Below are 16,157 nucleotides of genomic sequence, written 5' to 3'. Positions count from 1 at the left end.
TCCACTAATGCATTATTAAAATCTATTCTGTAGTGTTTCAAGGTCAACACTGATTTTAAATGAGGAATGAAATCACACAAAAGTAGATTTGCTCTGTTTCCAGAAATTCTCATGTAGTGGTTGTGGGTAGCCTCTTGTCGCCTGCGCTGAACTCATTGGGATCTCTGCCAAATGCAGTATTGATTTTACAGTAAATGTTTGCGGAGTGTGACTGTAATTTATCGAGCCATTTACCCACACTGAGCATCTCAGGATCATTGTGTGAAAAGGTCTCTCTGACCCTGGAGCTTTCAACACGTATAACTCTCATTGTGTGACTGTTAGAAACATGCAAAGCACTTCAAATTGCACTAAAGCTTGCTGTGCATGTTACGAAAGTAATGTATGAGAAACGTGCAGCCTGTTGATGAGGAGTTCCACTCAAGTGTAAGTTCAATTGTTTTAGCGACATTGACATCACATGAACACCAATGCTCTTGCTTTCATTGAAGCTAAAGATGTAGGTTCATGTTTACCCTCAAAATGAATGAACGCAAATAATTACTGTAGTCTATTGCAGGTATTCTCAAAGTCTCAACTCAAAGGTCCAAATCTGAATTTCATCATTCATGTCAAAGGTTTGGTAAATTAGATTATAACAAAACATGTTTTAATAAACATGCACATGCGCATAAATCAACAATTAAAACAATTGAGTGCCCTTTGCATTTAAAAAGTACATAAAGTCAGTGTAAAATCTAAATGTAAAATGTTTAATTTGCTAGCTCACTTTGTTATTCTTTAGATGAACAATTCATTCGTGAAAGTTAATACACTTTTAAAAAGTTTGTTTTGGCAATCTTCAATCAAAGTCTGACCTTTGAAGTGTTTGTCCTTCTCTGATGACATCAACTTGATGGCTTCAGCCACAATAATCATAACCCCGCCCCTCTTATTGTTAGATTGCTATGATATGCAAAACGAAAGCCCCACCCCCTACTCAATATTCAGTTTCAGTGGGAAGTACATAAACATACTGAGGCTTTAGGAACTTCTGGTTCATGCAGACTTTAATATAAAGTGCAAGGGCTTTATTTTAACAGTCTAGATGCATAGACTAAAGTGCAGGGGATAAAAGCATTAGATATGTGTCCGAATCTACTTTTGCTAATTTAAGGATGGAAAAATACACTCTGCGCCCAGGCTCATTTCCCATTCCCTTTAAGACTCAGTTGTGTTGCGCTATGGGGCAGTTGCTATTTACATGACGGACTTTGTAAGTGGAAAAACTGAACGCTTCACTAGCGAGAAAACTGTCAACAGACAATCTGCAGCTTGAGAATAAAGAACGAGCCTCCTCCATTCAGCCTATTTAATTTCTCTTTCTCTTTACTTTGACTCTTTTGTCCTTTACTTTAATGGAGTAAGGAAACAGTGTTGTACGCACTCCACTGAAGACATCCATTATCTTACATATTTAATTTTGTTTGTTTCAAAGATTTGTTTCAAAACTATTTCTAAATTCAGTTCTAATTTCCAGCAAATGAATAAATGAACAATAATAATGAGTGTGTGTGAAAGTGTGGTCAAAAAACTAAAACAAAAAAAAAAAAAGTTATATCCAAACACACGTCCTGTTTTATATCTTATATGGTGATGCATACGTCTCTATAACCCGACAGGCAGACAAATCTAAACTTGTTTTTATTAAAACAAATATAAATACTCATATAATAAATAATACTGCTAATAATAATAATAATAATAATAATAATAACATTATACATATGCAAATTGTTATGAATAAACTGAAAAGGTTTTTAATATTTATGTAGAAAATATATATTTTTGTAACATTTTAATCCATTATTTTTTTCATATGTAAAGATATTTGTGTATTGCTATACATCTTGTTTGTATTAAGCATGTGTCAGACCAGCACACCCATGAGTCCATAAAGTGGTGCAAATGGATTTGCAATTTAAACAACGTGGTGCAAAACGTGAAAATTACAGTTGTGCTGGTCTGAAAATAGCAACAAATCACGCCAAACATGTCTTGTGTTTTAATTCGCCGGGTGTATGATAGGGCCCTAAGTGTTGTAAAATCTAAGTGTTGTAAAATCTAAGTGTTGTAAAAGTTATACTTAAGTTAAGATTAAGCTACAGGGGTTAAAAAAGTATGGTGCAAAATACAGAGCAGTCTAATGTGAGAAAGTACACTCTCTGTATTTCATCTGCTACTAAAAGTTTTTATAGTGGTGTTTGAAATTTCCATCTTCCATTGTTCCAAAACTCCAACTGTCTAATCGCTAAGCTAAAACAGAACGGTTTTGGGTCACACTTTATTTTGATGGTCTGTTTATTGAATTTAAGTTTTATTGCATTTACATGCCAACTAATTCTCATTAGATTAAAAGTAGACTGTTAGTTGGGGTTAGGGTTAGTGTAAGTTGACATGTAATTGCAAAGTTTCTCATAGTCAGTTAAATGTCAATGACATTTAGTCTGTTGAAGGAGCAGCATTAGCAGATATTAAGCAGACAGTCTACTACTCAAATGGACCATCAAATAAAGTGTTACCCAGATTTGTGCTGGATTGGAGCAGAATGAACAACTCTGTCCAATCATCTTTTTTGGAAATTGACCTCCTCATGCATCCAAATAATTCAAATTATGAGTGTCACCCAATTATGACAAACATCATAATGACAAACTTTAAAGATCACCTACAGATTCATTTCAGGTCGTCTCTGAAAAGACATGAAAGACTAACAAGATTTCTTGAGCAACACTTAGGTTAGGTGACACAATATACAGTTTGTACAGTATAAACATTATTGTGTCTATAGGAAGCCCCCATAAATCATGAACCCAATGTGTGTGTGATGTCATTGTTACCTCTGTGGCCCGCTGACAGTTCCAGAGCCAAACAGTGTGTGTGTGTTTGAATGTCCCTCTAGACCTCAGCCAGTCAGCCAGGGAAAGCCTTTGTTCCTGTCTGCCCATCTCTGAGAGCTCAGTTTAGTGGAGGCCTTCAGGCTCCTTAAATATTCTCTCAGACACCTGCACCTTTGCCTCCTCTTCAGGCTGTATGGCCATGGAGATGAGAGAGAGGGAAAGGAAGAAAAAGAACAAAAGAGAAGAAATAGAAAGAAGAGCAGACGGATTTTAATTTCTGTTTAATAAAGACTCACAGCAGTTACTTGTGTTAACCTGGTAAAACGTGCAATCAGTGGAATACTCCTGATTTTCAATTCAAACAATTAATAACGCATTTGTTTTTAAGACAAATTGCAATTTTCAAATTGACTATAAATTAGGGCTTCACAATCTGCGCGGGACTAAATTTTTTATTTATTCTGCACCCGACCACTCCAACTGTATATTCAACCCTTGTTCACCCACTGACCGACCCTCCCCGTTTTCTACCCCACCATTCCCGCTAAATTTAGACCTGGATTTCAAAATCTCACGTTAAAATTGGGTATACTTCCGAAAGAGAGAGATAACAGACAAAAGTGTAGGTTGTGCAAGTATTTTAGGCTAAATGTCAGTTTTGTTTGCCCCTTTGTAATGTGAAGTGAGTGCCGCGCGGTGAGGTTTGTGGCTGGTGAGTCACTGACTCTTTCAAAGTCAGATTTACAAATGTATCCACTCAATATCCAACTACCGTGTTTAATATATCATATCAGCATTCTTTCTATACACATAGCAGGTACATATTGGGCCAAGGAAGTATATAAAATGTATTGAATGTGCCTGCCAAAAAACTCTCAGCTGGATGCTACGGAGTGCAGACAGCCAATAACAAGCGACACACAGAACCACGGCGGATACGTGTGCTCTCTCATTCACACACACACAGCACCACAGCAGATGCGCGCGTTCCCTCTCTCTCTCTCTCTCTCTCTCTCTCTCTTTCTCTCTCTCTCTCTCTCTCTCTCTCTCTCTCTCTCTCTATCTATCTATTGGGAGTGCTATATTGCCTCTCCCAATCAAATTACACCAGAGTTACCGCGTTTTATTTAGAAATGTATTCCTGCAGCGCAAGAAATATGGTCGGGTCCTGCGGCTCCCATGGTACAGCTGCAGAAATGCAGACCTCTACTGCACAATATATTGTTTCAGCATTGATATCGCAATGTGCAGTCTGGAATAGTCACATCGCAAGATCTGCAATGTTAAGTTGGGATTATAATAACCAGCCACCACAGTTCAGTACATGTGATTTGTGGAGTCTGCGCAGTGTTTAACACTTAATTTGCTTCGTTGTAATATGCTTTTAGTTTGTTCATTATATTATATTATATTATATTATATTATATTATATTATATTATATTATATTATATTATATTATATTATATTATATTATATTATATTATATTATATTATAATATATGCAGATACTCTCCTACAAAATAATCTCAATCTAAAATAATTTTTTTTTCAAAAAGTCTTATAAATCAGATTAAATTTATATCACAATATAAATTTCAAACCGGCGACACGGTGTCTCAGTGGTTAGCATTGTTGCCTCACAGCAAGCAGGCTGCTGGTTCAAGCCCCGGATGGGTCCGTTGGCATTTCTGGGTGGAGTTGCATGTTCTCGCCGTGTTGGCGTCGGTTTTCTCAGGGTGCTCCGTTTTCCCCCACAGTCCAAAGACACACTATAGGTGAATTGAATAAACTAAATTGGCTGTAATGTAGGTGTGTGAATGTGTGTATGGATGTTTCCTAGTACTGGGTTGGAATGGCATCTGCTGTGTAAAACATATGCTTTATAGGTTGGCGGTTCATTAAGCTGTGGCCACCCATGATGAATAAAGGGACTAAGCTGAATAGTCGACTAAAAAATTGCAATATCATGTTTTTTCCAATATCCTGCTGCCCTACTAAAATGCTTATATTTTAAAAGGAAATTTGTTAGAAGTGTGTCAAACATATTTATATATATTTAAAACATAAAAGAATAAAACATTTTACTCCAACCCAAAGTAAATCCAGAGAATTTCCTAATGTGTGTGTATATATATAATACTTTATATATGTTAGGCTAGTGCTTTATTCACACTGAGCTGAAAATGACCTGAAAGTGCTGTGTGTGGGATTTTGTTTCCAAAAGATTGGTGGAGATTTGAGCCTCTGCAGATTTCTGTCATTATTCCTCTGGATTTGACACACTCGTCATGATAGCCATCATTATCGCCTCTGCTCTGATAAGACCCCATTGAGCTGCTGCTGGTGTCGCTAGATTTGCACAAACCCTAAAAGTCTGCAGTGCTTTATTTTAGCCTCTGAAGCACAATCACACAAATGTATACAGTTAAAGTCAGAATTATTAGCCCTCCTGATTTATTAGCCATCCTGTATATTTTCTCCCCTATATTTCTGTTTAACGGAGAGAAGATTTTTTCAACACATTTCTAAACATAATAGTTTTAATAACTCATTTCTAATAACTGATTTCTTTTATGTTTGTCATGATGACAGTTAGGGATGTGATGAGCTATCAGGCTGCGAAATCTTGTGAGACTAAATCGCGACACGATTTCTCGTCGAGATAAAAAGTTGTCTCGTTTGGTGTGATGTTATGAGGGAGCGTGAGGGTGAATTTAGCACTGAATATTGGAGGCAGGATTGTATTTGAACTGCATATCAAGTGCTTTGCACACACCTGGCAACCTGGGCTGCCTGTGTGTTGCGCGTCACTCATTTGTGACGCGTGATGTAACGGTTTTTTACTAAGTTCAAAGGTTGCCGCATCCAAAAGCAGAGGCTGCTACAGCTGCTGCTACAGAAATTAACTGGTTCGTAACCAAGCGATGGAATAGCACTTTAGATAATCATCGTAAACACAAATCGAATTAAGTGGAGTATTCCTATTTCAGTCGCATTATTAAAGTTTAGTACAGACATGCAAATGCCCTAATCAAACTGTTACCATCTTGTCGAACATTTAGCCACATTTTGTAACAGGATATTGCATACACATACGCACACAGCTGTTCTCTGCACCTATCGAGTCAGTGAAGGACCCCAGACACACACATCTCCCCCAAGTGCGCACACAGACAGTGAACTCCTGGAGAGACACACTCCAGTCGTCATCATCATAACTTTACACGTTTAAAAGTTCAATTTGTGGAAAGGAGTTTGATTTCTCATGTGAAATTGGACAGGGGAGAAGCCAGTCAGTAGAAATTACAGCAAAATATTTATATTTATGACATAATTCATTAAAATAAAAGTGAAATACCATTCATTACAAGATGATTTGAAAAAAGCATCTAAATCGTTTTGTAATGAAAACTGAAAAAAGATGTCTGCAAAATTGTTGCAAGCAATTTATGTGTTGAATTTAAACAAACTAAATTTAATAATGTTCAACTTAATTTGTTTGTTTCAGCTCAAATAAATTTAGCTCAAATAAATTTACAACCACTTACCTTAAAAAAATGTTGTAAATCTAATCAGTCATCTATTAATCATTTTTTTCAGTGTAGTAAGCATCTCGTCCCACTCCTAATGACAGTGCATAATATTTACTGAATATTTTTCAGCATACTAGTATTCAGCTTAAAGTTTTAAAGACATTTAAAGGCTTAACTAGGTTAATTACCTAGGCAAGTTAGGGTTAGGGCAAATCATTGTATAATGATTGTTTGTTCTGTAGCCAATTAAAAATATCTATTGCTTAAGGGGGCTAATAATATTGACCTCAGGCCGTACTCACATTAGGTACAGTTGCCTGAACCGTGCCGAAGTGCAATTGTCTCCCTCTCCCTTCGTCCCCTCGGCCTGCACTCACATTGTATTTTTACCTACCAAACCTGAGCATGCTTACGTCATCGATGATGCGATCTTTCAGTTAACCAGGAAGAGAAGTGCTTTTGCTGAGCACAGTGGAGATTGCCTAAGCTAAATTGTTTTATATTATTTTTAATCGTTTGGGATGCAGTGACACACAGTCAGATTTTTTGCTGAACAGATCAGCCACTTTTGACGCTCATAAATGTTCATGCAAGGTCATCGTGCTGCTCGTATTAGGAGATTTGCTGAAGGTGTAGCTGACGTGCAGTGAGGGGTTTGCGTCTTTAATAAACTATGACAGTTCGCGTTCATTAAAAAGTAAGAATGCTTAATAAATCCAGATGAAACAGTCGCAAAAAAATTACGTCTCGTCTTCAGTTTCAGGCCCCAACCAGGCCAGGGCCGGCCAACTGAACCACGCCTGAGCCCGATTCAAAGTACTCACACTTCTCAAACGAATCGGGAAATGCACTTGGGCACGGTTCAGATAGCATAGTGTGAGTACGCCCTTAAAAAGTAAAAAAAAAATAATAATAATAATAATAAAACAAATAAGACGTCTTCAGAAGAAAAAAAATTATAGGAAATACTATGAAAAATTCCTTGCTCTGTTAAACATAATTTAGGAAATATTTAAAAAGAAACAAAAATTCACAGGAGGGCTAATCATTTTGACTTCAACTGTATATGAATACATAACCAATACATAACCAGCTCAATAATAAAACAGGAATTGGTCTCATCAGCACAAAGATAAATGCATAAAACTCAAGCAATACTGCAAATCGTTGTATGTACAATCAAAACATTTAGTAATTATGTTAAATCAGCAGTTTCACGAAGGCTCTAGCCAAATTTCAAGGCCAGCAGTGAAGTTTTGCTCACAGTTCAGTTGGGTGATTATTCCTGTCTCTTTCTCTGCCCCTGCAATATTATATATATTCCCATTCGGACAGTTTCATAAATGCGTTTTGGATTCTTCTGCTCTATTTACAGCCATAAACCGCACAGCTGTAGTTCTCTAAATTGAAATCAATGGTTTGCCACTAAAAGCGAAACTCCGAACCAAAACGAGCGCAAGAAAAACCTCCCAAAATATTCATAAGTTATAGATTTTCATTATCTGATTCTCTCTCCCGAGCTCCCTTTATATATACTTTTCTCGTTACCATTTTAACTTCTCTCTCTCTCTGTCTCCCACTCTGTTATTGGTGGCATTATTGATTCGGAGTGAAAAGTAATAAAACTAATTTCTCAACTTCACAGAGCTCAGATAGGCTGGAGTGCGCTGGGCTTGGAGGTCAGTGCGTTTATTATATGGAGGGACAGAGAAAAGATGTGCAAGCGGTGATGTTAAACGACACAATTCATGATTAACCCGAACATCCATCCTCCGTTCACTCCGCATCTCCTCTCTGCACAAAACACCATTATTCCTTTGGATTTCTCCCTGAATCCGACGCCATCCCTCAAAAAGCGGAGGAGAGAGAAAGAGGAGGGAAGAAAGAAAGTGATTGTGAGCAATTGTTTCCTGTCGATAAGACTTGTTCATCTTAAATCTCATTGGCTGCGTCTGTCTTTTTTCCGCTCTGGCCCCAGTGTGCCCTCACTTACAACGGACCTGTGGGATTTCCTCCCAGAATCCTCCCCTCTGATTTAATAAAGAGCCCGAGCTGAACAAATGGAGGAGATTGAAGACTAAACGTTAATGCTGCTTACTGCCAGTTTCCCTCTATTATCACATCCATTCCTCTCTCGTTTCGTATATCTCCTTTCTGTCACTCTTAAAGCGCCTTTCTTATACTTTTCTAGAGAAATTTGAGTGTTTTTTTAACATTTCTTGCATTGTATGCCTGCTTTGGTTTTGAGAAACATTATTTTTATAAGAAAGTTAAATATATATGTAACTGAGGCCAGCTAGAGAAGTGCTATGCAGGTAAATCTCACTTCTCTGACCTTTAAAGGTGCTCTGGCGACAAACGCTAGAGGTCACGGACTTTAGCCTCCATGTTAGACCAACCAACTCCCTTGCAAAGAATCACCAGTTCGATCCCAGCTCAGATTGGGTTGGTTGCAGTAGGACCGGTGGGTTACACTTGGGGGCTCGTCCGGGATGGGAGTGAGGTTTTAGGGCGTTGAGTGTAACAGAGGTCAGCTAGTGAAGTGCTATGCAGGTAAACCTCACTCCTCTGACCTCTAAAGGTGCTCTAGCAACAGACATCCTTATTAGAGCAACCGACTCCCATGCAAAGAATCGCCAGTTTGATCCCAGCTCAGACCGGGTAGGGTGCAGTGTGTGTGTGCATATATATATATATATATATATTTCAGTCACAAAAAAGGCAAAGTGGTTAATGTTCATGGAAATTCAAGGTCATGGAATTTACTGAAATATGATGGATTTTTAAAATGTCTATTCCAGACTTTGAAAGTCAGGGAATTTTATATTTGTTTTGTCCAAGTGGTGGAATATCAGGGATTTTTTTTGTTTCTGTTTTTACTTCCCATTTACTTGTACCAAACAGTTTGTACATCTGGCTGACCAACAAAAATCAATAAAAGGGGGCTGCAGTCACAAAAAATAACAGAAGACAAAGCTGGCACAACACAGCTGTAAAAGTTCCCATGGTTATGGATTTTTCTGGAATATCATGGAATTTAAAAATGTCTATGCCAGATATTAAAATACATTGTATTTTAGATTTGTTTTGTCCTAGTCATGGAATATCAGGATTTTTTTTGTTTTTGCTCACTGTACCTTCCATTTGCTTACTGTACCTCACATGTATGTGTCATATTGTTATTGTTTAAATATTTTTCAATGCCATTATATTATTTTCCCTCTTGGCAACAGACAATCAAATGCAGTCACAAGGCTTTACCTGTTAAAATACTGTCTTTGACTGTTTTTGGTCTGCTCAGTGCTCAATCTGTCAATCAGATTTTGCGCAAAATTTTATGATTTTTAATCGGCAGTTAATGTTTGGCCTCCCCCTAACTGGGAAAAACCCCAACAATCACAAATGCATGATTATATGTTTGCAATCAAAAAATGTGGTTATAATGGAAGTCAAAGGGGCAAAAACAGCCACCTACACAACGAAAGAGTAGTCAATTTGAACAGTACACAAAAGTTATATTGAGAAACACTAATCGGTCATGTTCTCCAGCATGATTCCCCAAAGAGAGGACCGAATGAAAGAGTCACATGATCAATGTTAAAATTCCTTAAAAATCTTAAATAGTTCATTCTCTCATTGTAACTTTTCCTTGTTTTAGAAAAAACAAAACAATTTTAAATCTCGGTTTCTCCCAGTTTTCATGTTTTGACATCGGCATCAGATTGAAGCATTGTGTTTCTGTCTCTCCACAGGCCACAGAGCTCAATGACGACCGCACACCCTCTTCTGCCACTGTCACCACCACCTTCACCATCCTGCTAATCGATAAAAACGACAATCCGCCCAGATTCAACAGCTCAGAGTATCGAGTCCTCATCACCGAGCTGGCGCAAGTCGGCTTCGCTTTGCCTCTGTACATTCAGGTGGAAGACAAAGACGAGGTGAGGAGCGCACACAAATATTTCTAATAGCTGATTTCTTTTATCTTCGCCATGATGACAGTACATAATATTTTACTAAATACTTTTTTTTTTTTTATTTCTTTTATCTTCGCCATGATGATATACATGATGATGTACATAATATTTTACTAGATACTTCTCAAGATACTAGTATTCAGCTTAAAGTGACATTTAAAATCTTAACTATGGTAATTAGGCAAGTCATTGTATAATGATAGTTTGTTCTGTAGACAATTGAAATAAAAATAGCTTTAGGGTAATAATATTGATCTTAAAAATGCTTTAAAAAATAAACACTGCTTTTATTCTAGCCTAAATAAAACAAATATGTCTTTCTCCAGAAGAAGAAAAATATTATAGGAAATGCTGTAAAAAGATTCCTTACTCTGATAAACATAATTTGGGAATTATTTGAAAAAACTAAATAAAGATTCCCTGGAGGGCTAATAATTTTGACTTTGTATATTCCCTCTCACATGACTTCACTGACACACATGAATTATTCAGACAGACACGTTGGCTTTGTTTCGCCTGAAATTCCTCCGAGTAGCAGAAGCTGTTTGCAAGAGGTTTTCATGAACTCCTGACCGCTTTTCACTGATCTCCTTCATGGCTGCAGCTCCACAACAGACTCCGATCAGGCGGACGTCACCTTTCCTCACCTGCTGTCAGTCAAGCTTCAAACTAGTCAGTCTTGTGGATCTGCAGAAAATCTCAAGTCAGCAACAACATGCTCGCGTAACTCGATGCTAATTCTTTGCCATCTGTAAGCAGTTTTTGACACTGCCATCCACACATTTTGCTGGGCATTTTAGAGTCAGCATTTCCCCGGTTGTGTGTGAAAAACGGGTCCAGGTCAGTTGGAATGACTGGCTTCTTCACCTTGATCGCTCATCACTAGGTTGACCCAAGGCTAGAAATTTCTGCAATTTATTTGCTGCCGATAAATGTGGCATTTTTGCTCCACTAGCTCAGAAACAGCAATGATTTGTGGGGCAATTATTTGATGGTTTTGGTCTGTTCATTTGTTCAGAAACGCATTAAAATGCATGCAGTTACTTGAATCCTTAAGCCAGGGATACGCAAAAAAAAAACCATATATTATTAATTCATTCATTTTTCTTCAAATAAGTCCCTTAATTATCAGGGGTCGACGCAGCGAAATGAACCGCCAGCTACTCTAGCATATGTTTTACATAGTGGATGCCCTTCCAGCCACAATTCAGTACAGGGAAATACATATGTATATTGATATTATATATTATTTCCCAAATTTAACAAAGCAAAGAAATTTTCACAGAATGTCTGATAATATTTTTTCTTCTGGTGAAAGTCTTATTTGTTTGATTTTGGCTAGAATAAAAGCAGTTTTTAATTTTTTAAAAACCATTTTAAGTTCAAAATTATTAGCTCCTTTAAGCTATATATTTTTCAGATTGTCTACAGAACAAACCATAATTATACAATAACTTGCCTAATTACCCTAAGCTGAATAGTTCACCTAATTAACCTAGTTAAGCCTTTAAATGTCACTTTAAGCTGTATAGAAGTGTCTCGAAAAATCTTGTAAAATACTATGTACTGTCATCATGGCAAAGATAAAATAAATCAGTTATTAGAAATGAGTTATTAAAAGTATTATGTTTACAAACGTGTTGAAAAAAATGTTTTTGTTTTTATTTATGTAATCAGGCTCCTCTGATTAGGTTCAGAAGTTTCATTTTAAATGTAATGATAAGGTTATTAGTAAAAAAATACAAATTTTTTCATTAATGTCACTTTAGACAATTCTTAGGTTTTTAACAAGGTAGACTTTCGTCTTCTTTCTTTCTTTTCTTTTGCATCAAAACCCTCTAAATCCACTTTTTGAAACAAGACAGTGTAATTAGTTGAAAAATCACTAAAGATGCAATAAGAGATTATTTTACCAAACATAAAACACATTACACAAACTACCTGAAATTAAAAATACATCTGTCAAGTAAGTGACGGTTCATTCCACTGTGGTAACCCATGATAAACCAGGGACTAAGCAGAAGGAAAATAAATAAATCTGTCAAGTGCATTAAACAATAACATTAAAATTGACATTAATTAAATCTTAACAATCTGTTGTCATTTCTGAAATTTGGGATTTGGATTTAATGCTGCGCAAACAAACATTATGAATGCATGCTACACTTTCGACTGTACAGTGTGTTTTCTGTTTCTATGTTTTCTGCACAGAGTTTTGAGGTAAGGGACGTTTTCATTTGCCATTCACTGACAGTCGGACAGGCTCCTGCAGCTCATCAAACTTTGTCTTTTAAAATCTAAATCGAAAGTGGAACGAAACCGGCATACTTTAATGTAGAACTCTTCATATATTTATATACTGAGCATTACTAATGACTAATTTTAGTGCAAAACAAATTAATTGTTAACATTTTCATTTCGTTTATAATGCAACATCAGCACCCAGGCTAATTTTACTGAATAAATGCAGTCAACACATTAATCACTGCACGTACTACTAAGAATGTTGTAACAGATATTTTAGTGCAGAAGTAATGCATATGTTGTCAGCACACAGATTCATGTGAAGTTATTTCAGAACAACAATAATGCTCGAAAGACAAAGGCTGTAACGTTAAGCCTCAGTACACTGTCAGAGACTTGCTCAGACAAATATTTTACCACTATGATTGTGCGCACTAGAAAGCTGCTCAAAATCCTGCTCAAGTCGAGCATTTTTCAGTTACTGGCTCATCTTGGTTATCAGAAATCTCTTTTCTGCATACCTTCACTGCTTTCTACGGGGATGATATTACTCTCGCTATGAAGTTTGTCACACCTCTGCAGCTGCGCACTTCACGGTTTCTGCGCGCTTCACAGTTCATTCACAAAACATGTCAAAGCATCTATGCTTTGCAGAGGACAACAGCCAATCACATGGCTTTTCCAGTGTTGCATAAACGTGATTGGCTAGCGTCTACTCTAGGCTATTTGCATGGAGCGAACTAACTGCCATCTCTTTGAGGATTTAAAGTTCACTCAAAGTTCATGTGAAAAAATTACTTTAAATAATCCGAGGACAGTTTTTTTTCCGTGAACCACCTTGGTGTGTAAAGCTGCAAAGGTTAAACCACTCGATCTGCTCAGCATGACAAGTCAACATCAGTCAAAAAGTGTCACGACTACTCAGTGCAACCCCTAAAATATTCATATGTATGAACTCTGAACCTTTTATCTGCTCATTATCATGGGGATAATGAGGGAATAACACACACCTGGCCATGGAACAGCTTAGAAGCCAATTGTCCAATAACTTTTGGTCCCTTAACAAGTGGGAGGCACATATGCAAACTGTTGTAATTCCTACAGCGTTCACCTGATTTGGGTGTAAATAACCTCAAATTAAAGCTGACAGTCTGCAGTTAAAGCACATCTTGTTCTTTCATTTCAAATCCTTTGTTTTGGTGTATAGAGCCAAAAATGTTAGAATTGTGTTGATGTCCAAATATTTATGGACATAACTGTGTATATATCCTTGTGGGGGAGCACCTGAAGGAAACCCATGCGAACACGGGGAGAGCATGCAAACTCCACACAGAAATGCCACACACAGCCGGGGCTCCAACCAGTGACCTTCTTGCTATAAGGCGATTGTGCTACCCACTGCGCCACCATGACACTCCACCATACATTTATTATATAATATTATTATAATATGTATTCTATAAAGCTTTAAACCTAGATTAGGATAAATGCAACCAAAAATACGAAACATGAAAATCTTACATCATTTCACCTAGTCTCGAATTATTAATAAAATAAATAAAATAGTACAATTTTAAATAAAATTTAAAATAAAATAACTAAAATACAGGAAAAAACACACAAAGTACTTTAAAATGAAATAAATATATGAAATGATTGAAAAGTTTAACAAATAAAATGTGTTTTATAATGTATTCAAATGATCCTATTTATTCTTTACTATTCATTATCCTGATTGCTAAATTTACTTTCAGATATTGACAAGTTTTTTTTGTCAGACAGGTTTTCTGTTGCACAGCAGCATGTATATTAGCTGGGTGTATTTTTAGCAGATATGAAGTGTTTGATTTGTAGACAAGTGTATAAAAGCTGAGTTATGAGGCATAAATATTTACTTGGGCTGTTTATCCAGTGAAGAGCAGTATAAATGTTACAGCTTGTGAATATCAAAGGTCCACAGGGAACACTAGTCAGGGTTGGGGTTTGAACAATAAAATGCGCAGGATGTTTGCTTTCATGAGCATCATTTGCTGCGTTTGACACATTTAAAATAGGCTCATTCATTTTAGAGCTTTTACTCTGGAAGATTTAGGGAGCAACAGTATTAAAGAAACAGCAAACTCCAAATCATGTCTTTTTTTCTGTAATACATTTATTATTCCTGTTATGCACGTAGTATTGTGTTCAATATTTTTTATTGAAATCTGTTGATTCTGAATTCTTATTGGCTAAAGCACTTTCAAATCTGCCTTAATTATATAAAATCAATATCATCAAAAAGAAACTCTCTACATTCTTTCATTCATTCATTCATTCATTCATTTTCCTTCGGCTTAGTCTCCATTTCAAGAGGCCGCCACATCGGAATGAACCGCCAACTATTCCGGCATATATTTTACACATCGGATGCCCTTCTAGCCCATACACACTCATTCACACGCGCACACACACACACACGCACGCCCGCACGCACGCACGCACGCACGCACGCACGCACACACACACACACACACACTATGGCCAATTCAGTTCCTCCATTTCACCTATTGTGCATGTCTTTGAACTGTGGAGGAAACCAGAGCACCCGGAAGAAACCCATGCCAACATGGGGAGAACATGCAGACTCCACACAGAAATGCCAACTGTCCCAGCCGGGACACGAACCAGCGATCTTCTTGCTGTGAGGCGACAGTGCTAACCACTGAGCTACTGTGCCGCCCAATTTCTACATTCATCCAGTTTAATTAGCTTTTAAGTTTTGGAGATACAACATCAAATCATCACTAACTAGCAGAATTAAACAGAATGAAGAGGACCATGAGATTGATTACTGCTTCAAATTACTGGAACATACGCTGTAAAAAATATCTGTAAATTAGCGTTTTTTAGTATTTCGTGATTGAAGCTTTTATTTTTTTATTTATTTGTGCTTTCGAGTTGCATTATGGGACCTTAATCTTTCTTCCAACAACTTTTATCCTTGAAAAGTTAGAAAAAGTGACTTTTATGAACATCTTTAATAGTTAAAAGTTAAATAGTTTGAAGTGATGTATTGTCTGGTTGGTGTTGTATATTACGCTACATAAACCTTGTTATAAACTGCCTGTATATTTTCTGTTATTTTACAGACTTATATTATTTTTTTATTTATTATATTATCTCAAACTACTAAAATGTCAATTCAAGTCACTTTGGTAAACTGTAGAGTTGAATTTCCAACATTAAAAGTTGACAGAGCAGAAATCAAGCTCCTATAATGCAATTTACAACTGTAAATAAACGGAACACATTTGTAAATAATAAAATACGGAAACTGTTCATTAACAGATATATTTTTCCAGTGTAGAAAGAGAGAGTGGCATACTATTACACGGACTTGTAAACTGAACTCTGTTATTTATTTCCATTTATAAAGTAAAGCATAAAGTTGCAACATTTTTAATCATGAATACAATAAAAATAGTAATATTGAGACATATTATGACCATTTAAATTGTTATCTTTTAATATATTTTGAAAGTTA

General features: G+C 36.6%; 1 protein-coding gene across 1 annotated transcript in view; it reads left to right on the top strand.

Moving 5' to 3' along the window:
• The window catches only part of cdh23 (cadherin-related 23), a 475,220-nt gene that overhangs the window by 226,329 nt on the left and 232,734 nt on the right, over positions 1-16,157 (top strand). The window contains exon 11 of the mRNA XM_056471434.1: positions 10,166-10,354. Coding sequence (XP_056327409.1) covers positions 10,166-10,354 — 189 coding nt within the window. The remainder of the gene's footprint in view (positions 1-10,165; positions 10,355-16,157) is intronic.

The sequence above is a fragment of the Danio aesculapii genome, chromosome 13, assembly GCF_903798145.1.
Source record: "Danio aesculapii chromosome 13, fDanAes4.1, whole genome shotgun sequence".
In the NCBI taxonomy this organism is placed as follows: domain Eukaryota; kingdom Metazoa; phylum Chordata; class Actinopteri; order Cypriniformes; family Danionidae; genus Danio; species Danio aesculapii.
The sequence above is the reverse complement of the archived record's forward strand: the minus strand, read 5'-3'. Positions and strand labels throughout refer to the sequence as shown.